The 27,940-nt window shown below is 42.4% G+C and overlaps 1 protein-coding gene and 1 long non-coding RNA gene across 6 annotated transcripts in view; one reads left to right on the forward strand and one right to left on the reverse strand.

Moving 5' to 3' along the window:
• The window catches only part of Dock2 (dedicator of cytokinesis 2), a 418,958-nt gene that overhangs the window by 377,348 nt on the left and 13,670 nt on the right, over positions 1-27,940 (reverse strand). For all 5 annotated transcript variants that reach the window (NM_001419946.1, XM_087572859.1, XM_087572857.1 and 2 more), the window contains 1 exon segment: positions 12,435-12,518. In NM_001419946.1, the coding sequence (NP_001406875.1) occupies positions 12,435-12,518 (84 nt within the window).
• On the forward strand, positions 1,710-27,927 carry LOC120095065 (uncharacterized). Its single transcript, XR_015631518.1, has 5 exons — positions 1,710-1,822; positions 2,666-2,703; positions 14,066-14,181; positions 27,285-27,418; positions 27,828-27,927. It is a non-coding gene; the product is annotated as an uncharacterized LOC120095065 (long non-coding RNA).

The following is a 27,940-nucleotide window of genomic DNA, read 5'->3' on the forward strand; positions in this document are numbered from 1 at the left end:
CTGAGATGGTGTCTCCTAGTAACATCAAAAATTAAATCTCCATAAAGTCTCACCAACATGACAGCCCAAATGGGAGCTGAACAAGGAGGACACAATGGACATACCCAAGTGGACAAGAACAAGCCCACAGAGACCACCACCTTACACAATGAAATACAGACAACGAGAAAAGCTTCCAGTGGGAGGGTTGGTCTTCCCAGAGTAGAGTATACCAATTGGCCAGTGCCAAAGGATCAGTCCAGAAAACATACACACCAGAAACATTATATGAATGATACAGGTTATATTCAGGAATATACATATACACACAGACACATAAACACACACACACACACACACACACACACACACACACATATATATATATATATTCACACATACATTACATATACACATACACACACATACATACACACACATATATATACACACACATACATTACATATACACACATATATATACATACATACACATACATTACATATACACATGCACACATACATGTATATGCATACAATAGCAACACTTTTAGTGAGAAAAGAGGCCTCAGGTTTGAAGAAGAATGGGAAGAGTTATATGGGGATGAGTAGAGAGAAGAGAGAAATGTAATTAAATTATAATCTCAAAAATAAAGAACTATGAATGCTTAATATGTAGAGTTAGAAAACAAGACCATGGTAGTGGAAGGGGTGGGGGCATAGAGGAAATGTGAAATACAGGTCAGAAGTTACAAAGCAGTACATACGTAAGCTGAAGAAGTCAAGAAGACTATGTGCAGCAGGTGGACATAACAATAACAAGGGGCTGGAGAGATGGCTCAGGGGTTAAGAGCACTGATTGCTCTTCCAGAGGGCCTGAGTTCAAATCCCAGCAACCACATGGTGGCTCACAACCATCTATAAGATCTGATGCCCTCTTCTGGTGTGACTGAAGACAGTGATGGTATACTCACATACATAAAATAAATAAAATCAAAGAGGAGGAGAAGGAGGAAGGAAGGAAGGAAGGAAGGAAGGAAGGAAGGAAGGAAGGAAGGAAGAATAACATCATGTTGTGTACCTCAACTATATATAAAATGTATGTATTTAAAACTGAGTGTGTAGTCAAAGCTTGGCTTAGAATGAAGATTTGAGTCCTGCTATCTGAATGATCATTTACAAGTGAAGTGTTGAATAGTAATAATCACAGCTGTCTTGTCAAATTTAAATTATGTGAAGTTTTCAGAGAGATCTATTTTCCTGTGCCTGCCATAAGTAAAATATTCAAAAAGTTAGTAGATACTCGGTCCTCTTTTAGACATTAATTAAACTAATATCATAATCCAGCAAGTTAAAAATGTTTTCTATTTTGTTTCCAGAACCTAAAGACTTAGAATCTCATTCTTTTTATTGATGTCCTTTCAACTTATTTCCATAACAACAGAATAAATGAGACAGAACTCAAGCTCATTGACATGACAGCCCCACCCTCATTCTAAAAGCAGGAAAACTGGGTTTCAACATTCAGAGTGGAGCAGCGTCTTCCGAACAATAGAGTCCCTTTCACACCCAGCTGCTTCCCGCACACAGCTGAACAAAGGAAGCTTCCAGACAAAGTGGTACTTTAAAAGGTCCCCTGTGAAGAGCTCATAATGTCCCTATTGTTTGGGTCATGATCACCTTTGACAGGGTCCTTAGAACAGAAGGTGCTGTGGGCTCTGGTGTGCCCCACTCTACATGTGGTAGATTCAAGCCTTCACCACCTACCCAGAGCTCCTTGGGGCCCACACAGTCCTGCAGACAAGGGCATCTGACAGCTCTGAAGAGCTGCAGATGTTTCCAGGTGAGAAAACTGGCTCTCAGAACGGTGTGGTGGGATACTCTGTAGAAAGCAATGCTATATCACATTGCTTTGTAATACCAGATGATAGAAAGATGATAGATAGAAAGAAAGAGGATACTCTATGCTACCATTATTTAAACTGGGGAAAGGGAGGGAGGTGCACATCATACTGGACATGAGACTGGAATATTTGAGTGTCACTGAATAGTTGGAGAGATGTCAGCCTTTCTGAAGTATATGAGTTTGTACCATAACATGTTATCTTTATACCAAAACCCACTCTTATCTAAAGCCCCCAATCAGAATCGTGTTTGCACCATTCATGCTTAGAGTACTTAGTGCACAGCTATTTACAGCTCATGATTCTAGAAACTCAAGGTCCCAAAATACATTGCAGTCTCCGGAGAGGGTCCCCTTGGAACATATCAGCCTCTAAATTCCTCTATATCTGTGTCGTCTTTCACTCTCCATAAAGCTTCCAGAATTCATTCATGGAGCCTCCACCCTAATGACTTTGCTTGCCAAAGGCATTACCTGATTGTATCACAGTTAAGTTTCCTCCCTCATAATGCGGTCAGCATAACACTCAAAGAGTGGACCCTCATGTGACTTCAAAGCAGACAAATCCTACTTAAAACATAATGTGGAGCAAAGAGGGGGCTAATCTCATCCATTCTAGACACTAAAGATCCAGCTGCCAAGTGACCAGGGGTCATAGTGCACGGGTATGAACACATACTGGTCTCCTCCAAGCTCTACTGGCTGAGGGGAAGGAACACAAAAAGATGTTCTTGAGTCAAACATGGTACAACACTGTTTCTCTGTTCTCCCCTTTTTTATCAGATAACAAGCCCGGGAGCTGTGTGATCATAACTCCTCAGGTGAGGAACCAATAGAACAATAGAACAAAAACAATGGAACACACGAAGTTCAAAATGATCACCACTCAGATTCTAACCACTCAAAAGTCAAGCATTATTAACCTCTTAGGAGCGTTTAGAAATATTTTTCCTGTTGTAAGTAGATATGTTACAATAAATAAATAAAACTGATGAGAAGATGATAAGTAAAAAAAAAGTTTTCTGCCATGGCTAGAATTAGACATGTAAAACACAGGGCTGTACCTGGGAAGGGGTGGTAAATTTAGAATAACAGGCCTGGCTCTATATAGGAAAACATTCCCTCAGCCACCCACTCCCTGAACTAAGCTCATCCTCTCTGTCTTCAAAAAGCTTCAAAGGCCAAGGCTGGGGCACTTCTTAGCCACCCTGGGTACTGAACAGTGCACCATAAGATGCAACCCAGAAAAGAATACCTCCAAAGCACACAACACATTCCAACAGGTCTCGTTCCTCTGTAGGGACTCCTTTAAAAGTTGCTTTGAAATATGAAATACTAAATTACCCTCCTCAAAGAAATGGCTTTCATTCTCGTTTTCTCTTGGTCTGCATCTGTTTGTAGGTATGCATACTTGTATACAAATTTGTGTGTGTTCATGTGGGGGCTCTGTTTATGAATAGCTGTGTATTCATTCATGTGGGTGTCTTTGTTAGGAAGTTATAGGTGTTTGTATGAATGTCATGTTTTTGTGTGTGTGTGTGTGTGTGTGTGTGCATGTGCGTATGCCTTTGCCTGTGGCCTGTGCCATGCCTCTGTGTGTGTGTGTGTGTGTGTGTGTGTGTGTGTGTGTGTGTGTGTGTTTCATACAGGCACAAACACCTCTGCACAAATCTGGAGAGAGCTAGGGCTCCACTGCTTGGGAAGCCTCCTGTAACTTACTGAGCAACAAACTATCCAGTGAGCTGCTGTGAGAATGAAGTAGGTCTCTGTGCTCTCTGGGATGATGAGCAGTGTCTGATCTGTGGAAAGGACAAGAAGGTTCTTGGCTGCTGTGTCCCAACAAATGCCTACCCCACAAGCACATCTGACTCCTACCTCCCTGTACCACTTTCTAGGGCCTCGTCTGATGGGTTCTCTGAGGACTAGAACAGGGCCTGCATTCTCAGGCCAATCTCCTCTTCCTCCTTAGTCACAGGAAGCATACTCTGTGTCCTTTATAGGAGGAGTCACAGGCTAGCTTGGCAGGAGAAAACTTTGGGAGTTCTGCTTGGCTATGCAGGATGGTAGAGTCTGCTGATCATCACTTGCACATTAACAAATTCATTAAGTCATTATACACTAGATCTGCCCATAATATCAAGTGGAACATAGATGATGTTAATTTTCAGTTGCCTGTCTCATGAGTTTAAGGCTATTAGTCTTTGAGAAAATGTTAAGAAGCCCCCCTCTCACCACCACTATCACCATCAATATACACTTGGTTTCATGACCGGGTGGCTTTGTGAGAGGAAAAGGCAGCCACTTTACCCAGCATACATCCCAGCTTGAGCCCCTGCTCCACTGGGAGCTGCGTTTATATAACCCGACTGTGCCGCACAGCTTCGTTCTTGGAGTCAGGAGGATAATTTATAGCACCCTCCTGAATCTTGATGATGCTTATTTTTCTTTACAATAGTGTACAGATTAATAAAAAAAACTACATCTAGAAAGATCCACAGGCCCAGAGCCCCATGGTCCCCTGACTGTGGCAAAGGCAGAGCATAGCAACCATCAAATCAGCTGGTTAGGCCTTCGTTATTAAACTAACATTCCTAAAATAATAAAGCACTTTTTTGTTCAGTAAACTCTAATTACAGTCATTCCTCAGAATACTGGAGAGATTGGCTCCAGGATTGCCTGCAGACACCAAAGCTCACAGATGCTCAAGCCTCTTATATAAAATGGTGTCGTATCTATATAGACCACATGGAAAGCCTCACATATTTTAAATCATTTCTATGCACTTCAAATTCCTGACATGTGGCAATGTCATGTAAATAATAATAGTGTTGCCCTTCTGGTCTGCTCCTACTTGAGGACAGATTGGCCTCTCAACATTGTACAGTCCACAAGGCTTCCAGGAGATCTGCTACAGTCAGGACAACAGGTAGGATAGCTGCCCAAATAATCACTTCAGGTGGGACCTACACGCCCCCCTGCCCCGGTGCCCAGTGGACACAGGACTCCTACCTTCAAAGCCCAAACACCTTCTCCCTTCCTGTCTGTACCTGCTTGGGGGTAGATCATCCTGTTTCCCTTCTCGCTTAATACTGTGTAGTCTGCAGGATATTGGCTGTAGCTTGGGCAACAGTCTGCAGGGCTTCCAGGAGATCCGCTACAGCTAGGGCCATAGATCACCCAAGAGATCTGCTGTTACACAAGGATACAAGAGGCAGGCTCCACACAGAGACACCCAAGCCAGCTAACACCAGAGACAACCAGATTGTGAGAGGCAAGTGCAAGATCATAAGCAACAGAAACCAATATATTTTGACACCATAAGAACCCAGCTCTCCCATCAAAGCAAGCCATGGATACTTCAATACACCTGAAAAGTACGATGCTGACCTAAAAATCCAATCTCATGGAGGTAATAGAGACATTTAAGGAGGATTTAAATAACTCACTTAAAGAAATACAGGAAAACATAGTTAAATAGGTAGAGGCCCTTAAAGAGGAAACTAATAACACCCCCCTCCCAAAAAAACAAAATATGGGAAAACACAATCAAGCAGGTGAAGGAATTGAACAAATCAGTCTAAGACCTAAAAATGCAAGTAGATACAATAAAGAAATCACAAATAGAGGCAACCCTGGAAATGAAAAACCTAGAAAAGAGGTCAGGAGCTACACATGCAAGCATTCCAACAGAATACAAGAGACGGAAGAGAGAATCTCAGTCATAGAAGATACCACAGAAGGTATTGATATAACAGTCAAAGAAAATCAAAGCATAAAAAAAACTCCTAGCCCAAACATCCAGGAAATCCAGGACACAATGAAAAGACCAAACCTAAGAATAATAGAAATAGAAAAGAGTGAAGACTCCCAGCTCAAAGGGCCAGAAAACATTTTCAACAAAATCGTAGAAGAAAACTTTCCCATCCTAAAAGAAAAGATGGCCATAAAAGTACAAGAAGCCCATAGAACGCCAAATACATTGGATCAGAAAAGAAAATTCTTCCATCACATAATAATCAAAACATTAAATGCACAAAACATAGAAAGATTATTAAAAGCTATTAGGGAAAAAGATTCTAGAAAGTAAACTCCAACACAAGGAGAATATCTACACCAAATTGGAAAAAAATAAGAAATGAATCATCATAAAGCAAGTAACATATAAAGGCAGACTTATCAGAATTTACATAAGATTTCTCAACAGATAATCTAAAAGCTAAAAGATCCTGAACAGAGTTCATGCAGACCCTAAGAGAACACAAATGCCAGTCCAGAATACTATACCCAGCAAAACTTTCAATCTTTTGAAGAAAAAACCAAAATATTCCATGATAAAACCAAATTTTAAACAATATATAACTACTAATCCAGCCCTACAGAGGATTCTAGAAAGAAAACTCCAACACAAGGAGAATATCTACACCAAATGGAAAAAAAAAAAGAACCAAGAAAGTAATCATCATACAGCAGAGAATCACACACACACACACACACACACACATACACACACACACACACACACACACCCCTCCACCTCCAACAACAAACATAACAGGAAGTAACAATCATATGTCTTTAATACCTCTCAAAATCAGTGGACTCAATTACCTAATAAGACATAAGCTAACAGACTGGACATACAAACAGGATCCAGCATTTTGCTCATTCAGGAAACACACCTCATTGACAAAGACAGACACTTCCTCAGAGGAAAAACTAGAAAGTTTTCCAAGCAAATGGTTCCAAGAAATAAGTGGGAATTGCCATTCTAACATCAAATAAAATAAACTTTCAGCCAAAGTTATCAAACGAGATGGGAAGGACACTTCATAAAGGAAACATCCACCAGATGAAATCTCTCAATTCTGAACATCTACACCCCAAATGCAAGGGGACTCACATTCATAAAAGAAGCTTTAGTAAAGCTCAAAACACACACTGATCCTCACACAATAATAGTAGGAGACTTTAACACACCACTCTCAACAATGGACAGGTCATTGAAACAGAAACTAAACAGAGACACAGTGAAACTAATAGAGGTTATGAACCAAATGGATTCAACAAATAGCTGAACATTTCACCCTAAAACAAAAGAATACACCTTTTCAGCACCTCATGGTACCTTCTCCAAAACTGACCATATAATTGGTCACAAAACAACCCTCAACCAATACAAGAAGATTGAGATAATTCCATGCATCTGTCAGCCCACCATGACCTAAAGCTGGTCTTCAATAACATCAAAAGCAAGAGAAAACTCACATACATGTCGAAACTCTCTACTCAATGATAATTTGGTCAGGGAAGAAATTGAGGACTTCCTGGAATTTAATGAAAATGTTGACACATCATACCCAAACTTATGGGACACAATGAAAGCAGTGCTAAGAGGAAAATTCATAGCAGTAAGTGCACTGGTAAAGAAACTGGAGAGATCTTATACTAGCAACTTAACGAAACACCTGAAAGCTCTAGAACAGAAAGAAGCAAACTCACCCAAGAGGAGTAGATGGCAGGAAATAGACAAACTTAGGGCTGACCACAACCAAATAGAAACAAAGAGAACAATACAAAGAGTCAGCAAAGCCAAAAGCTGATTCTTTGAGCGAATCAATGAGATGATAAACCTCTAGCCAAACTAATCAAAGGGCCCAGAAGCAGCCAGTATCCGAATTAACAAAATCAGAAATGAAAAGGGAGACATAACAACAGAAGCAAAGGAAATTCAAAAAAAATCATCAGATCCTACTACAAGCCTATATTCAACAAAACTAGGAAATCTTAATGAAATGGATAGTTTTCTAGACAGAAACCACACACCAAAGTTAAACCAAGAGCAGGTAAACTTTCGAAACAGGCTCATATCCCATAAGAAAATAGAAGTCAGGGGTTGGGGATTTAGCTCAGTGGTAGAGCGCTTGCCTAGGAAGCGCAAGGCCCTGGGTTCGGTCCCCAGCTCCGAAAAAAAAAAGAACCCAAAAAAAAAAAAGAACCAAAAAAAAAGAAAATAGAAGTCATTAACCCCAACCAAAAAAAAAAAAAAAAAAAAACCAGGGCCAGATAGATTTAGTTCAGAATTTTACCAGACCTTCAAAGAAGACTTGATACCAATATTCCTCAAACTATTCCATAGTAAAAAAAAAAAAAAAAAAACCAAAGGAACACTACCTAATTCATTCTATGAAACCACAATTACTCTGATCCCTAAAACACACAAGGACCCTGCCAAAAACTAGAACTTCAGACCAATCTTGCTTATTAATATCTATGCAAAAATACTCAATAAAATTCTTGCAAACCAAGTCTGAGAACACATCAAAACCATCATTCACCATGATCAAGTAGGCTTCATCCCAGGGATGCGAGGTTGGTTCAAATATGAAAATCCATTAATGTAATCCACCATATAAACAAACTCAAAGAAAAATCACATAATCATCTCCTTATATGCAGAAAATGCATTTGACAAAATACAACACCCCCTCATGTTTTGTAATCTATTATACGGTCAATGTTGGATAACGTACCATGAGGTGTTGAGAAGAAGTATAGTCTTTTGTAGTGAAATTGTGTGTGTGTGTGTGTGTGTGTGTGTGTGTGTGTGTGTGTGTGTGTGTGTGTTAAATCCATTTACTGCAAACCAACAGCCAATATCAAATTAAGTGGAAAGTTACTTGAAGCAATCCCACTAAAATTGAGGACAAGACAAGGATGCCCACTCTCCCCATATCTATTCAGTATAGTACTGGAAGTGCTAGCTAGAACAATAAGACAGCAAACAGTCCCATATCACCTAAGGAATAGAAGACATCATTAAAAACCTCCCAACAACAACAACAAAAAAAAGCCTAGGTCCAGAATTCTACCAGACCTTCAAAGAAGAGCTAACACTAACATTCCTCAAACTATTCCATACAATAGAAACAGAACAAATACTACCTAATTCATTCTATGAAGCCATAGTTACTCTGATACCTAAACCACACAAAGACTCAAAAAAGAAAGAAAACACTCAGACCAATTTTACTAATGAATATAGATATAAAATTACTCAATAAAGTTCTTGCAAAATGAATCCAAGAACACATTAAAACCATCATTCACCACAATCAAGTAGACGATCTCAGGGATGCAGGGATAGTTCAATATACGAGAATCCATTAATGTAATCCACTATATAAACAAACTCAAAAAAATCACATGTTCATCTCATTAGATGCTGAAAAGGCATTTGACAAAATATAATACCCCTTCATGTTAAAAGTATTAGAGAGATCAGGAATTCAAGGCCCTTACCTAAACATAATAAAAGCAATACACAGCAAAATATCAGCCGAAAGTCAAATCAAATGGAGAGATACTTGAAGTAATCCCACTAAACTCAGGGACAAGACAAGACTGGCCACTCTCTCGGTATCTATTCAATATAGTACTCAAAGTTCTAGCTAGAGCAATAAGACAACAAAAGGAGATCAAGGGGATACAAATTGGAAAAGAAGAAGTCAAGGTATCACTATTTGCAGGTGATATGATAGTATAAGAGACCCCCAAAAAAATCTACCAGAGAACTTCTACAGCTGATAAACAAATTCAGCAAAGTGGCTGGATGTATAGAATTAACTCAAAGAAATCAGTAGCCTTCTTTTATACAAATGATAAACAAGCTGAGGAAGAAATTAGGGAAACAACACCATTCAAATAGTCACAAATAGTATAAAATATCTTGGTGTAACTCTTATGAAGCAAGTGAAATATCTGTATAATAAGAACTTCAAATCCCTGTAAAAAGAAATTGAAGAAGACCTCAGAAGATGGAAAGATTTCCCATGCTCATGGATTGGTAGGATTAACATAGTAAAAATGGCCATCCTACCAAAAGCAATTTATAGATTCAACACAATGCCCATCAAGATTCTAACACATTTCTTCACAGACATGAAAAGAGCAATTCTCAATGTCTTACGGAAAAACAAAAAACCAGGATAGCGAAAATAATTCTTAATGATAAAAGAACTTCTGGGGGAATCACCATCCCTGACCTCAAGCTGTATTACAGAGCAATAATGATTTAAAAAAAAAAAGATCACATGGTATTGGTACAGAGACAGACAGGTCAACCAATGGAATAGAATTGAAGACCCAGAAATAAGCTCACACACTTATAGACACTTGACCTTCAACAAGTCAAAAACATACAATGGAAAAAAGAAAGTATTTTCAATAAATGGTGCTGGCCCAATAGGCAGTCTGTATGTAGAAAAATGAAAATAGATCCATATTTATCACCTTACATAAAGCTCAAGTCCAAGTGGATCAAGGGCATCAACATAAAACCAAATCCACTGAATAGGCTAGAAGAGAAAGTGGGAAAGAGCCTTGAACTCATTGGCACAGGGGAAAATTTCCTAGACAGATTTCCGATGGCTCATGCTCTAAGATCAACAATTGATAAATGGGACCTCATGAAACTGAAAAGCTTCTGTAAGGCAAAATAAATAGTCAATAGGACGAATTGGCAACCCACAGATTAGGAAAAAAAATCTTCACCAACCCCACATCTGATAGAGGGCTAATATCCAAAAATATATAAAGAACTCAAGAAGCTAACCACCAAAAAACCTAATAATCCATTTTAAAAATGGGTTACAGAGCTAAACAGAGAATTCTCAACTGAGGAATCTTGAATGGCCAAAAAGCACCTAAAGAAGTGTTCAATATCTTTAGTCATCAGGGAAATGCAAATCAAAACAACCCTGAGATTCCACCTCACACCAATCAGAGTATCGAAGATAAAACAGCGGATGTTGGCAAGGGTGTGGAGAAAGAGGAGCACTCCTCCTGGTTGGTGGGATTTCAAGCTGGTACAATCATTTTGGAAATCAATCTGATGGTTCCTCAAAAAATTGGAAATAGTTCTACCTAAAGACTCAGCTATACCATTACTGTGCAAATACTAAAAGATGCTCCAACCTATAACAAGGGCATGTGCTCTATTATGTTCATAGCAGCCTTATTTAAATAGCCAGAAGCTGGAAACAACCCAGATGACCCTCAATGGAAGAATGGACACAGAAAATGTGGTACATTTACACAATGGAGTACTATTCAGCTGTTAAAAATGACGAGTCCATGAATTTTTCAGGCAAATGGATGGAAGTAGAAAATATCATCCTAAGTGAGGTAACCCAGACCAAAAGGACACATATGGTATGTACTCACTGATAAGTGGATATTAAGTTCAGAATACCTACACTACAACTCAGAGACCATATGAAGCTTAACAGGAAGGAAAAACAAAGTGTGGATGCTTCAGTCCCACTTAAAAGGTGGAATAAAATAATCATGGGAGGTAGTGGGAAGAAGGATCCTCAGTGGGAGAGGGGAAGAGGGGGGGAAAGGAAGGGTACAGGTTCAGGTATGGGAAAAGGCAGGAGAGAAGTCCAGAGGTCCAGGAGAAGAAATATGTAGCATTGGAAGGCAGAGAACAGGGGGAGCCACTAGAAAGTCCCAGATGCCAGGGAGGCTCTGAGGACCCAATGGGGATTATATTAGCTGAAATACCCAACAGAGGGGAGACAGAACCTGAAGAAACCACCTTCAGTAGAGAGGCATGGCCTCCAGTTAAGGGAAGGGGCCACTGACCCATCTCAAAATTTTTAAACCAGAATTGTTCCTGTCTAAAGGAAACACAGGGTCAAAAAAAATGGATCAGAGACTGAAGGAAAGGCCATCCAGAGACCACCCCTCCTTGGGATTCATCCCATCCACAGACCCCAAATCCCAACACTCTTTCTGATGTCAAGACATACTTGCAGAGACATGGCTGTCCTCTGAGAGACTCTACCAGCACCTAAGACAGATGCAGATACACATAGCCAACCGTTGGACTGAGCCCAGGGACCCCAATGGAAGAGTGAGGGAAAGGCTGAAGGCTCTGAAGGGATATGCAACCCCATAGGAAGAACAACAATATCAACTAATTGGACCATCCCAGAACTCCCAGAGACTGAACCACCAACCAAAGAGTATACACGGGTGTGTCCATGGCTTTCACTACAGATGTAGCAGAGGATAGCCTTATCTGGCATCAATGGGAGGGGAGGCCCTTGGTCCTGTGGAGGCTTGTTGCACCAGTGAAGAGGGATGCTAGAGGAGTGAGGCAGGAGTGGGTGGGTGGGTGAGGGAGCACCCTCTCAGAGGCAAAGGCGAGGGGGGATGGGATGCGGGTTGAAGAGGGGAGACTGAGAAGGGGGACAACATTTGAAATGTAAATAAAGTAATAAAAAAGAACAACGGTGTTGCATTGCTTATGGAGTAATGACAGAAGCTAAATATACATATTGCTGATGTATTATTGTCTGTCTTTAGTTAGTTGAACGCCCCCAGGAATGTAGATCCCATGGGAACAGAGGGCTGACTGTCCTCAATTAGCAAGATGCGCTCAAACAGGTCACTCAAGTGTGTGTTTAGAGAGAGCACTGTAAGTGCCTTGGGTTCTTACATCTGAGGGGTCCAACATCTGAGGGGTGCCTACGCAATACCGACTCACCTCCACAGGTCTCCTGTATTCGAACCACATCGCCAATCTGTAGAGTGAGGTGCTGGGCTCCGCTGCCTTGGAAGTTGTAGATGGCTGTGAAATAGAACATGGACACAGTCAGGGAGACCTCTAGGTACCGTGATCATTCTCTCGTACTGCTGCCTCTGCTTTGAGTCTCTCTCACATGCATGAAACCCAGATGGGCTACAGAAGGCCAGTGCAGAAGCTAGATGCCTACTTCAGTCCTTGATACAGAGCCACTTAAAAAACCTCTTCCAGCACAGGTCCTGCACTGTAGCCTGGATGGCCAAGAGGCTATTTGTACCATGCACACATTTAGCCTTTTGATGTACTCCAGGCATGAGGTGTGCATCTTTCCCTTCTCGGCTCACAGCAAGTCATGTGAGGAAGGGGCTGTGAACCCAGCAATAGAAATGAAGACATTCTGGCCAAAGTCATCAAGATGATGTTGGGATCCAGGAACTGCCTCACAAACCACACTAACACCGATCTCAGTCAGACAGGGATGGTTTATTGAGCATATGTCCCAAGACTGGTTGGCCAGGGCCATGGTGCAGATTTGAGAAATGAACCATGACCCCAAGTTAAAATCCTGCAGGGTTTTTAAGCCCAAAATACACAAAGATCTGTGCCAAGTTATCTCACCAATCAGGATTTAGTGATAGGGGATTTCCTTAGAAACATGTTTTTGTTGCACATTTTTCCATTGGTTGGTATATACAATTGTGGCAGGGGACTTGCCTTGTCTAACATTCCGTCTTAACCTGTCTACCAGGATGGGACTTATCCAACATTCAGCCCTTAACTTGCCAAGGAGGATATCAATTACACATGTACATGTTTCCTTCTACCAAGTAGGATGTCAGTTCCTAAGGAGATCTTGGGAACTTAAACTTTACTTGACCACTACTCAAAATGGAAGTCTTATTCCAAATAGTTTCTTACATTTGAGTAGGTATCTCTCTTCTATTAGGGCCCATCCCAGGGACAGCTTATACCATAAAAGCTTATATATAAGTGCAGAAAGTGCTGCTGGGTGATTGGTTTTGGTCCAAGCTTATTGTGGGTAACTATAAAGAAGTTCTACTGACTTCTGTCTTGATTGGTTTCCAAGGACACAGAACATAAGAGAACATGTAATCAGTCTTGGCATCAGAAATGTTCCTAGTAACAGCAGAAACATATGAGAAAGTTGCCTTGTACTGGCAGGCTAGCCAGGTAACAGTTACCAGGCCCTAACATTTTACCTAGGCTCTAACATTCCATCGAGGCCTTAATATTTTACCTAGGCCCCAACAACAAGAAATGCCAGGAAATTCACCCACTTTCCATACTCTAACCCACCAAACTGGGATGCCTCGTGTTCCCTGTCTACGCCATCTCAGCAACAAAATCCCAACATGAAGGGTGCTCCATGACTCCACCTGGTCATCTTTGTCTAACAAGTATGACAGATTGAATCTGAACTGCCCTTCATGGGTTTACGGTTAGAAAGCCCAGTTAGAAAGCTAGACTGTGACACCACTATGAAGGTTGTCAGCCTTCATGGATGTTGGGCCTGGATGGTGGAAACAGATGGCTAGGGATGGGCCTTTGATGACACTCTTCTCTAATTCCAGACGTTGCTTCCTGGTCCATCCAGACATGACAAGTCACCACCAGAAGCTCCCACCTCGAGACAGAGCCACTCTGCCATGCCTTCCATTCAATGACGGCCAGAGATTCGTTTGAAACCGTGAGCCAAAATAAACCCTTCTCCTCCTCTCAAACTGTTAGATCAGGCATTGCGTCACACCAGGAGGAAGTAATACAGAACATCTTATCTGTTTCCTACGCCACTACAACCAATCTAGAGTCACCCAAAGCAAACCCTCAGGCTTCAGTCATGCTGCTTCCTAAAGGTTGTAGGATTCATGGATGAGTCCTTAGTATTCAGGAATGTATCCTGAATCCTAAGGTTTGGATGTTGAGCTCAGTAGTAAAGTTGTGTGTGTGTGTGTGTGTGTGTGTGTGTGTGTGTGTGTGTTCCCTGCTTGCTGTCACCTCTGTAGCTCAGAACGCTCACTCACAGAAGCAACTCTACAGTGGCCAATCTCAAAATCATTAAAAAAAAAAAAAAAAGCCACTACCACTCCCCCACCCCACCCCCCACCCACAGTCAAGAACAAAACAAAATATCTTTCCCAAACCCTGGGAATTCAGGATTAGGGCTGAAATACTTCCAAGAATAGTGATTTGGAAAGACACTCCCCTACACCAAGGAATTTAAAATGCTGTGCATGAATGTTAGGCATATTTGGGAGGGGGGAGGGGAGGTAATGGGGCTGGTGGGGGAGGGGGGAGGGGAGGAGATGTAAGGAATGGCTGAATTCTCAGCTCTGACAGAATCTGAAGAGCCTTGCAGGCAGGAAGTCAGGCTGAGCAGAGCTGCAGGGGCCTGGGTAAGCCCTGAAGGCAGGCCAGCACACAGAGCCAGCTGCAAAGACCAGACTCATTCCCTTTCTTTCGACTCCGGCACTTAGAGTCTCCAGTGACTACCTACACGCAACAAATAAACAGACATATTTCTATAAAGTTCCTAACCATCTAAATATTACCACCATGTCAAGCAATATCCGCAGGTCAACACGGAGAGTGTCTACCACAGCTATTACATCCTGATAATATTTGAAGTATCTACTTTCCGATTCAAAAGTATGAGTATGTTAAGAAGGAAGTACAGCCAGCTCATGGGGAGGGATAAATTAGGAGAAAATTGGGCAAGAGAAAGGACAAATGCTGGACTTAGGAGATGAGGGGTTACATCAACTGTCTTACGTGTATTTAAAGAACTAAAGGAAACTAGGACAGAAAGCAAAGGAAATGAGAATGATGACTCCAAAGTAAAGAATATCACTGATGACATAGAAATCATAAAAAAAAAAAAAAATGGAGCTGGGTGTGGCAGTATGCAGCTACAGTCCCAGTACTCGGAGGCTGAAGCAGGAGGATCATGGGTTTTGAGGGAGGCCAGCGTGGTTTCACAGTGAGAACTTACCTCAAAGTAAGTATACAACAGAATCAAATAGAAACTCTGAACAGAGGCAACAATAGTAAATATGAAAAAGAAAAACAAAAGACAAACAAACAACAACAAAAAAAACTTACCAACAACTTTAAGGGCAGAATTGAGAATGTGGAAGAGAAAATAGGTGGCCTTGAAAATAGGACAGCTGAGATCAAGCCAGACCAAGATGCACAGGGACAAAACGGCAAACAAAAATGAATAGATCAGAGATCTGCATACTGCCAAATGCACCCATATTCCCATAATGGGAGCCCCAGAGTGAGAGGAATGAGAAAAATGGGCAGAAACAATTTGAAGAAAATAATAGTCAGATCCATTCAACTGCAATGAAAGACTCAAGTCTCCATAGCAGGAGACGCAGTGAAATGAAAGTAGCTAAACTCACAGCCGTGCACACCTGAGACATGGTTAAATCCAATTATTATAAATAAAGATGAAGAATGTTAAACAACCATACAAAGGGCTTTAATGAGACAATGACATGGGGTCTCCTTTAGAAACCATGAAAAGGAAAAAAAAAATCTAGAAATGGAGCATTCTATAGCTCATAAGATTTTCCTTCAAAAAGGAAGAGAAAATTAAGAAATGAACAAAAACTAATTAAGAAAACTGAAACCATAATGAATATCACAGTCTAATAATATAATATATAATATATTATGCATCTGATATAATATACATATAGTATAAAATATAGCTAACAGTCATAGTCTCAATGAATTAATGACTGAGATAAATGTCTAAAATAACGATGAAATGTTATAAATATATAAAATAAAAATAATAAAAATATCTATGATAGCAAACAGAACATAAAGATGATTGTGGTGTCGCAGAAAGGGTGATATAAGGCCGGGAAGGAACATAGCATCATATATTTTATGAGAACAGTTAATTTTAACTCCGACTAAAAAAATAAATAAATAAATGTAATTAGTTGTAAAGACCAAGTTAACCAATAACCACTAACAATACAGCTTTAGAGGCTGTTCAAAACACTGACTGATCTTCCAGAGCGCTCCAGTTTGACTCCCAGCTACCCCACGACAACTCAACCATCTGTAACCCTAATCCCAGTGAGATCTGACACCTTCTTCTGGCCTCTAGGCACTTTTCGCATGTGGCATCCAAGTGAAATATTTATACATGTAAAAATTAAAGTAATTAATGCAGCAACTTGTGTTCTCAAGCTAATTATGTTTACCCAAAATCCTGCTGCACTTAGGACTAAAGGAAGCCTGCCCCCAGTTGTTTTTTGACTCTCCAATAAAGTTACGGGCTGTCAATGGTTGGGCAGGGAGACAGAGGCGGGACTTTTAGGATTCCCAGGAAGGAACTGAGGAAAAAGGAAGAGGGGGAGGAAAAGGGGATTCTGCCATGGTATGGGCGTGGGAGACAGACCTCAGGAAAGGTGCTGGAGGGAGAGATGTGTCCATACAGGGGGAAAGCGGCCCCAGGAGGGCTGCCCAGCGGGGTCCGGGACAGCAAAAATGAAACACAGATTTAGCATGTATTAACTCAGGAAGGAATATTGGAGGGGCATTGGGTTAGCCACGTGGAGTTAGGGAGTCGCCCAGCTGTTGAGCTGCTTAAGGAATATTAAAAATAAGGCTATGTGTGCGTGCGTGTCTTTCATGAACCCAGAGCGGAAGCAAGTGTAAGAGTCAAACTTTAAGGACAAAGGCTGCCTTAGGGAAACACCAGGTGACTGGGACTTTAACACCCTGTCCAAAAAATTTAGGATAACACCCTGTTCCAGGAAATGAACTAACCACCCTTAGCAGTCCTCCATCCTTGTGAATGAGCTAACCTCGAAAAGGGAAGGGCGCTTAGCAGTCCCGCATCCACGTGCCAAAGATATCTCACCATTGACGAATGAAAGGGGGTCAACGTGCGTGTATAAAGGTATGTGCTTTTGTTACCGGGGGTCGCCTCTGTCCAGATTACAGAGCCACCCCAGTGCACTGGATCATTAAACCTCTTGCATATTGCATTGATCTCCATCTGTGTCTCTGTGAGTGGGACGTATCCAGTCTTACACAAGAAGTGCGCCGCCAGCCGGGAGTTCAGAGTGGGTTAACATATTACCACTTCGAAATAATTTTAAAAATTGAATAACCTTGAAAATATTTACAAAGGGAAAACAGATTTTAAAAGGAAATAGACACAGACAAGTGTGAAAGAGGGACAAACGAAAACTGAGAACGAAGATGTCCATGTGCGACCGTGAAGTGATGACCCCATGGTCATCATGGATAACAGAGGGAAAACTAATCACGTGCAAACAAAGTTGTAATGGAAAACTGAGGAGCAACGAAAACAGAGATGCAAAATATGCACAAAGCCAACAGCCACATGAAAAGAGAAAATCTCTCCTCAATATCTACTTTAGAATGTACACGGAGATTAACCTCCTGTCAAAAGGCAGAGGTTGCTGAGATGGGAAAGCAGGCCAGCAGTTAAGAGCATGAATCACTTTTGCACCCATCAGTTCTGAGCACCTACTTAGGGAGGTTCACATGCCTGTGACTCTAGCTGCAGGGGACCCAACTCCCTCTTTTGTCCTCTGAGGGCTCTGCACCCAGATGCACAAACCCACGTACTCATAAGTATACACACAAGTGTACACACACAAAGACACATACATACACATACACACACATACATACACACATGCATACACATACACACATGCATACACATACAGACACACACATACACACATGCATACTCATACATACATGCATACACATACACACATACATGCATGCATACATATACATGCATACTCATACATACATACACACATGCATACACATACAGACACATACATACATTCACACACATGCACACATGCATACACATACAGACACTACATACATGCACACACATTCATACATGCATACACACAGACATGCACAGACAACATACACACATACATATACATGCATGCACACACACATATATAATTTTTATTTTTAAAAAGGGATTATAGGAAATAATTTTTAAAAATCCCAATCCAACTACATGTTGTTTAGAGAGACTAGCTTTAGGTACTCAAATAGGTCTGATGAGAGAGAGAGAGAGAGAGAGAGAGAGAGAGAGAGAGAGAGGAGAGAAGAGAGAAAGAGAGGATGAGGTGTAGTTACAAACATGGAGCAGTGAACTATATTAACAAACGTTGACCCAATTAAAGAGATAGGCAGTTCTACAACAGTAGTTGAAGAGCTCATTAACTGACTATCAAGGCACAAAGTCAAAAAGGAAACAGAAATTGGCCAATACCACAAACAACTGGACCTGGACAACATCTGTAAGACGCTGCTCTTTAGAGCAGCAGAGTCCCTCCTCTCAGTGTGCAGGGACGCTGCAGCAGAGGTCACAAGCTGGGCCGCACAGCAAATCTCTGGCAGTTAAAATGACTAAGATTATGAATAGCATCTTCTGTGACCACAGAGAAATAACAGAAATATCAGAATCAAAGCTGAAACACCACACACACACACACACACACACACACACACACACACACACATACACATACACACACATACACACACACATACACGCACACACATGCATGCACACACATGCATGCACACACATGCATGCACACATACACACACACAAATGAGGGTCAAAAGCAAAGCAAAATAAAATGGCTAACAAACTCACAAGAAAAATTGGGAAATCTTTTCAGACAGGTTAAAATGCGAACACAGTCTACCAAAAGCTCGTGAATACCACAGAGGCGTAATTGGAACATTTCATGGCTATAGATGTCTGCCTGGAAGCACAAGAGAGACCTCAAATTACCTATATTTCTAATTTTTAACAACTGATGGAAGAAAGGCAAATGAGACCCGAAGACAAAAGGAAGAAAACAACACAAATTAAAGCAATGAGAGGCAGACTAGAGGGGAGACGCGTCAAAGGAGCAGAGCCAGAATATGTTCTGTGGAAGAGATAAACAGGTAGGCAGGTAGAGTAAAAACGAATACAGGCTTCACGTTACCAGAGTCAGAGTGAGGACACTGTTGCCAACAATTCAGAAAGGAAAGAGATTGGAAGCAGACGGTCCTCTAGCTACTGCCTCCCCTACTGCCCCTTACAGTGAGCGCAATCAAAAATGAAACTTTCACAAGAGAAGGGGTTTTCAACACTTGTACACCAAAAAATGAGGTGACCTAGATGAAATGGACATATTCCTTGAAACAAACTACCAACACTGACTCATGAAAAAACACAAATTCAGTTATCAAAAACAAAAAACAAAAAACAAAACACCCAAAAGGGAGATAGCTCGGTTAGTAAAGTGCTTAAGGGGCAAGCATGAGGACCTAAGCTTGGATCTCTAGCTTCCACATAAAAGAGTCAAGTCTGCTGCTGTGCATCCGGAGGCCCACGGGAGGAAGTAGAGACAGACAGAGCCCTGAGTTCATTGGCCAGTCAGGAGCTCCAGGCTCAGAGAGAGGACGGATCTCCAAACCAGTAAGGTGAGGAGGAATTGAAGAAGACATCTGACCTTTGCCCACCACACACACACACACACACACACACACACACACACACACACACACGTGCTTGTGTGTGTGTGTGTGTAAAATCTCATGTTAATATGTACATAGAAAACACACAGAGACATTGTGCATACACACACTCCAAAGAAGAAAAGCACAATGTCGTATTACTTCAACATGAATTCTCTAAGATAGAAGAAATCAATATTTATTCTTTTTAAACTCTTCCACAAAAGAAAGGAGGAAATACTTCGCCAGGTATTATGGGTAGTCTTGGCTTAATACAAGAAATTTATAAGAGCAGTATCCCTTGTGAATGTAGACACAAGAGATTAGCAAACAGAATCTAGCAACCTTATTGAAAGACACCATGGAATCTCACTGAGAATGCAAGAACTGTTCACTATCCAAAACAGTAAAAGAAATATACTTTTACCAATAGCATAAAGGAAACAGGTTACATGATCACACTAACTATTGAAGAGAAAGCATTCGCAAAATTTATCGGCGTCTTATAGTCAATAGTTGATAGAATAGCTTCACCCAGAAGATGGAAATCAGTTACCGCATGAGTCAGACCTCTCTATCTGTGACACATACTTTGCACAGGCAGCTTCGTTTTGACTGACAGTTTCAGAAGTCTCCCTCCCTGCCTTTGGCTCTCTTGCACCTGGGTCTATGTATGAGGCAGAGCTTCATGGCCATGGAAAGATGTGGCAGAGTCCATGAAGCGAGGTGAGAGAGAAAGAGAGAGAGAGAGAGAGAGAGAGAGAGAGAGAGAGAGAGAGAGAGAGAGAGAGAGAGAGGAGGGAGGTGCCACACATAAACAATAGTCCCCAAGGCCCTCCACCTAGGCCCCGCCCTCTAAATTTAGCACCAACAGTTGATGACCACGTTTGCAGGAAGTAAGTCTGTGGAGGGCATTTCATATTCTGACTGCAACAGGTGTTTATCTTATACCTTCAAAAGTTAACTCAAAACATATCAAGATCATAATGTTTATAAAACTCTCAGAAGAAATCGCAGCTTTACTTTTTTTTCAAGCCCTGAGTTCGCCATGGTTTCTTAAATACATAACGTGTTGGCTTGAATGAGAATGGCCCCACAGGCTCACATATTTAAATGTTTGTTTGATCTCCAGTTGGTAGACTGTTTAGGAAGGATTAGGAGGTGTGGCCTAGTTGGAGGAGGTGTGTCACTGAGGGTGGGCTTTGAGGGCTCAAAAGGCTACCCCAGGCCCAGTCTCACTCACTCTGTCTACTTGCTTGCTGTGCGTGGGTTGGGGTTAAGCTCTTAGCTACTGCTCTAGCATCATGAATGCCTACCTATGGCCATGATGCTCTTGGACTCACCTTCTGAAACTGTAAGCAAGTTCCCAATTAAATGCTTTCTTTTATAAGTTGCCTTGGTCATGGTGTTCCGTCACAAACCCAACTAAGAAATATAACAAAAACATCTGTTATATAAAAATAGGTAGAAAGCTAGCCAGGTGGTGGTGGTACATGTCTTTAATCCCAGTAGTCTGGAAGCAGAGGCAGGCAGATCTCTGTAATTTTAAGGCCAGCCTGGTCTACATAGTGAGCTCCAGGAGCTGCACAGAGAAACCCTGACTTAACAAAAACAAACAAACAAACAAACAAAATAAAACAAAATGAAAAAGATTGTCTTCGTTAGGGTTTTACTGCTGTGAACAGACGCCATGACCAAGGCAAGTCTTATAAAGACATTTAATTGGGGCTGGCTCACAGGTTCAGAGGTTCAGTCCATTATCATCAAGGCGGGAACATGGCAGCATCCAGGCAGGCATGGTGCAGGAGGAGCTGAGAGAGCTACATCTTCATCTGAAGGCTGCTAGCCAAATACTGACTTTCAGACAGCTAGGACTAGTGTGTCAAAGTCCATACCCACAGTGACACACCTACTCCAACAAGGCCACCCCTTCTAATCCTTCCACTCCCTGGGCAGAGCTTATATAAACCATCACAGAGAGAGAGATTAAGAGAAAGAGGTCATTTAAAAACCTTCGTGCACCCAAGGCCACAATCAAGAAAGTGAAATGATGCAATTTTTAGGGGACATGGTTGGAGCTGTCAAATTATACAGGGTGAGGTATCCAGGCTCAGATGTACAGATACCCCACATTTGACTCTTACATGCGGACCCTAGTTTTGAATCCTTATGTTTACGTGCCTACGTCGGAGTGTTTGTAGAAATCAGACAGCTAGAACTGTCCCAAAAGAGGGAAGGAATGGCCTTAAGGGCAGTAAGACAATAGAAAATAAGTAATAGTAAAGCAGACAGATGGAGAAGTTGTGGGTGGAAAGGTTAGTTCAGAGATGGAGAAGAAGAAAACCTGAAGGGGAGGGTCAATAAAACTAAGGATGCATGAAATGGACACATGCAAACCCACTACTTTGTAAGATAATTTAACACATACACACATACACACACACACACACACACACACACACACACACACATATATATATAATATATATATAAAGGAGTTTGTACAGACTCACCCTACAAGGATGGATAATGGCTCCCAGAATTGATAGGTTACTAAGCACAAACCCCAGTGCCGAGCATGGAATACATGTCTATGAGATAATGACCAGAGCACTCCCTCCCTGCGAATAATACAGGCTACTGCCAGCTTGCTCACAGAGCTGGATAATAAGACCCTGTTGAGGAACCCACCACATGCTTCGGTTGCAGAACACAAAGAAGACAGTTGAGAACTGAGCTGGAAGCTTCCTCCCTATTGACTGACTCTCATAGTGCCCAAGGGTGCTCTCTCTACAGGCTGCTGGGGGAGAGAAATCACCAATGGTCTGACCCAGTGGTGACCCTGCATTCTACAGCAATGATAATCCCAGCAAGATACCCCACCTGCTGGCGTGATCCTGAGATGACTCCTACTGGGATTGCAAGACTGTTTCTGTTTAGATTTGAGGCCTGCTTCATGCCTGATCCTGTTAATCTAGTCAGAAACCAGGATAGTAAAATGGGACCATTGCCAGGTTCAGGGAATTGGGAAGAAATAGAGAAGAGAATATTAGGGTACACGTAATCTGATCAAGGACATGGGGAAGGGGAGGAAGGTAAATGCAGAAGGAGGTGGGAGGAGAGGAAATGGCAGGGGACAAATGACCTGATAGGCAAAATGGGAAATGGAGGACCCTCAGAGAAGGGAGGAGGGAGACACAGAAGTGGGGAGGAAGGGAGGTGAAATAACTACATTGTCAGAAAAGGCCACAAGGAATCATAGTGTTAACTATTCACACACACACACAAATACACACATACATACATACACACACACACACACACACACACACACACACACACACACACACAGGCCCTACAATGCACATAATTCAGTTTTATAAATATACTACAGTTTGGGTCAACTTCTGTCCTCTGGGCTGACAACGGACCCTTCCAGAGCCAAAGAACATCTAACAAAACCCTCAGTACCAGACATGAGAAGCCCTCTTTTGAGTTGTGTGCAAATGCTGTCTAAGAGTTGTATGTCCTCAAATACACAACCTCCCGATGTTACCCTTAGTTACTCCCTAGAGGTAAAAGGTACCCTATCGCTGAAGACACCACATACTTCAGACGCAGGGTCCAGAGGCTCCTGAGCTGGAAAGTACCTGAATGTTCTCTCCCCGAGGACTAGCTTCTGTGGTACCAGAAAGCACATGCAAGTTTCCAAAGGAGGGAGGAAGCCAACAGTTCGACCTACCCAGCTATAGCGTCTATAAAGCACATCGATGTCCAGCATAGCTCAACAACCTTAAGGGTGCAGTAGTGGCACACATACCTTGGCAGCCACCAACATCTCCAATTGGATTAAGACCTGCTCAACAAGAGGAATGCTATACCTGGTATCTGAAACCTAGATACCTACTCAGTGTTAGCATTCCTTCCAGGTTCTGCCCCCAGTTACCTGGCAATGGCCAGATATGCCTGACTCACTATAAAAGGGGTCGCTTGCTCCCTCCTCTCTCTCTTGCTCTCTTGCTCTCTTACCCTCTTCCCCCCTGTCCTTTCTCTCCCCATTCCCCTCCCCTCTCTCTCATGGCTGGCCTCAACTCCTCTATTCCTCTCCTCCTCCTCCTCCTCCTCCTCTTCCTCCTCCTCCTTCTCCTCCTCCTCCTCCTCTTCTTCCTCCTCTTCCTCCTCTTCCTCCTCCTCCTCTTCTTCCTCCTCTTCCTCCTCTTCTTCCTCCTCCTCCTCCTCTTCTTCCTCCTCTTCCTCCTCCTCCTCCTCCTCTTCCTCCTCCTCCTCCTTCTCCTCCTCCTTCTCCTCCTCCTTCTCCTCCTCCTTAGCACGGACCCACACCATACTGTACCTCTACCAAACATATCCCTGGCCTTCTCTTTCTTTTTATAAAACACAACACTCAGTACTAATGAATTCATGGTTTTTGAGGAAAATCTACAACCACTTGTTTCCTAAAACAGCATAATCCCTAAAAACAATCTATAAACACTTGTCCTTATACCCAGAGCTAAGTGTCGTCTTCACTTCTCAGCAAGGAGATTTCTCTTTGCAGCAGACTGAGACCGTTAGAGAAAAACCGCAACCATTCAGAATGCAGAGTTCTGGAGCTCAGTGCTAATGGCTACAACTGCACAACACTCCAGCAGCCAAGGCTCAGGAACCATTGCAAAAGAGGGAGCAGTAAGGCTGTGAGAGTCAGAGGATCAGAGAGTCTACCGTGAGATGTCATCTCCGACTAATATTAGAAGCTACACACGTAACATCCCACCAACACTGCTGCTGCAATGTGAGCTGAACAGGGTCGACATGAGCAAACACGACTAAGCCGGCAGGGAAAACCCCACAGGGCCTCAATCCTACAGAAACAAACAAAAACACAGACAGCTGAGGAAAACTGGGAGTAGGAGAGACAGCCCTCCCAGGAAAGAGCACACCGATTGGTTGTCTAGTGCCAAATGGTCAGCTCTAAAAACATACATACCAGTAACATAATATGGAACTAGATGGGTTATATTTAGGGATATATATGCATATACAAACACATATGTGTTTATAGTTTTTTAGGGATTATGCTGGCTTAGTAAACCAGAGGTGGTAGATTCTCCTCCAATTACCATGACTCCATTAGTTCTGAGTAGATATCTAGATTTCTGACACCAGGCGTGACATCCCTCTCGTTGAGTGGGTCTTAATCTATGGTCTATGGGTCTGAAGGTGAGAGGGGTATGTGAGAGGGTTTAGAGTGAGGATGGGAGGGGAGAGTGTTGTAATTAAATTACAAACTCAGGAACAAGCAAAGAAGCATTCGAAAAGAGCTCACGGGTGTTGGGGATTTAGCTCAGTGGTAGAGCGCTTGCTTAGCAAGCATTAGCTCAGTGGTAGAGCGCTTGCTTAGCAAGCACAAGGCCCAGAGTTTGGTCCCCAGCTCCAAAAAAAAAGAAAAAAGAAAAAAAAAGAAAAAAAAGAAAAGAGCTCACGGATGGGGAGGTCACAGACCCTGTAACTACTGTTTCACTAAGTGGACATGTCTTCAAAGTGCCTTTAGCTGTTTGTAATTACAGCCACGAGATAGCGCCTCTCTCAGCCCTCAAAGAAGCTTTCCTTTGCAAAGGGCAGTGGTTAACTCGGAGACTCACAGCAACAAATCGGATCTGAAGTAAAAGTCTAGACTAGTTGGACCTTTAAAAAGAACTCTTACATTGCACCAACAAAGTGACAACACAGATCAAGTTACAAATGTGCAAAGGTATTAAAAAGTGATTTCCCTAGACCTGCTGTGGTGGTGCAGATGCTTGGCCTAGGGAGTGGCACTATTAGGAGGTGTGGCCTTGTTGGAGTAGGTGTGTCATTGTAGGCGTGGGCTAAAGACCCTCATGCTAGGGCCTGGAAGTCAGTCTTCCACTAGCAGCTTTCAGATGAAGATGTAGAACTCTCAGCTCTGCCTGCACCATGCCTGCATGGACACTACCAATGCTTCCCACCTTGATGATAATGGACTGAACCTCTGAAACCAAAAGTCAGCCCCAAATATATGTCCTTATAAGACTTGCCTTGGTCATGGTGTCTGTTCACAGTAGTAAAACCTTAACTAAGACACTTGCAAATGCCAAAGAGCACATGAAAAGACCTTTGGCATTAAAGTCATTAGGGAACTGGTAATACCACCAGAAGCACAGCATACCACCTCATATGATATGACCACCCATTGGTATGGTCATAATGTTTTTTTTTAATTCTGAAAAGGATGCAGAAAAATTGTAATCCTCAAAAATTAACAAAGGAACAAGACATGAATAGCAATTAGGGGACAATGTGAGTAGTCTTCAAAGGCAAGCAGAATTAACATGGGACCCATTGATTCTACTCCTGGACTCTCACCCCAGGTTGTCAAGAATTCAAACAAAAAACCTTCATATGAATATTTATTGGATACTGTTAGCGTAAGCTAAAAGATCAAAACAACCCTGATTTATCTTCAGTATCTGGATAAGCAAAACACGGTATATGCACACAATAGAATACTATGAAATCAGATAAGGGTTCGAAGTACTCATACATGACATAGTACAGAAGATCTTAGAAAAACATACTAAGTAAAAGGGTCCAGACCCAAAGAGCCATCAATATTATGCTCCATTCTATTTACATGAAAGATCAGAAACAGATAAACAGAGGTGCCAACAACTAAATAACTATATGGTTACTGGAGCAGAGAGAGGGGTTACTGCTTAATGGCTACTAGATTCATTGTGGGAGAAATGCAATCTTATAACGCTCGGCAATGGAGGCGGAGCCGTGGCCAATGCCACTGAACTGTGCAACCTAGCATGGTTAAAAGAGCAAACTGAGAATTCGTGTGTTTAGTCAGAATTATCGAGAAATGTCTGTGCACCGAGCACCTGAAGCGCAGTGAGGTGCTAGGAGGGAGAGGTGCGCTGGTGAGTAGGACAGCGGAGAAGTTTGGCCTCGGGGAGCCAGGGACAAGAGTGTTGCCGGCCATATAGAGAGCATGCCCTCAGTGATGTGCCGCAACCTCGAGGGGAATCAGGCGGGATGGCCTCCACATCTTGGCAGGAGGAATAGGCTCATCAGCAGTAACAAGGATGAAATGGACAGCCCCGCCCTCCTCCGGAAGTCCAGGTCTTAGAGAGTATCAGGTTTCACCAGGACGCGGGGTGACTGGGGGCTCCCTGGGATGCAGCATCCACATCCTCACAGCTCTGTTCTCTCTTTAATCAGGAAGGAGAGTGTCCGGGGTCCTTCCACATGAAGGCGGTGAGCCCTGCTGCTGCCCACTCTGGGGACAGTGGGACAGCTGCCTCGGCAGCTGCTGGCTGCCCTTCCTTGGCTGCACTTCCTCTCTGTGTCTAGAGGTAAGTGTTACCGTGCCAGCTTGGACTACCCTCATAGGCATCTGGAGAGAAACTATGTAAGCAGGTCTCACCAACCTGGGAGTGTGGACTGATACTAATCCGGAGGAGAATCAATGTTAGTTGTTCATTTGCCTTGGACTAGACGCTGTTCAAAGCTCTCTTCTGGTTTACTCATTTAATCCTCACGGCACTGCTTCCAAGTGTAAGGAATCGTGTCCATATGTCAAATGAGGGACAAAGAGACCAGTAAAGTTACCTAATTCCAGCAGTGCCTGAGCTTGGAGAGCACTATACCATGGGTTTGAGCCTGTGGGTATCCTGAGAGACCTCTAGGCTTTGTAGAGATTTTTCTGCGTGGCGGACAACCCCCTCCCAACTCATCTCCTTTCTCTCCTCCCTCCCTCTTCAGTCTCCCATCTCTTTAGCACGGTGTCCCTCTAAACTCATCAAAGAGAGCTCAGTGACTTGGAAGGATGCCAGCTCTGCCATTTAGTTGAGTGTGGCCTTGGGTGAGTAACTGCA

The sequence above is a fragment of the Rattus norvegicus genome, chromosome 10 (assembly GCF_021556685.1).
Source record: "Rattus norvegicus strain SHRSP/BbbUtx chromosome 10, alternate assembly SHRSP_T2T, whole genome shotgun sequence".
Taxonomy (NCBI): domain Eukaryota; kingdom Metazoa; phylum Chordata; class Mammalia; order Rodentia; family Muridae; genus Rattus; species Rattus norvegicus.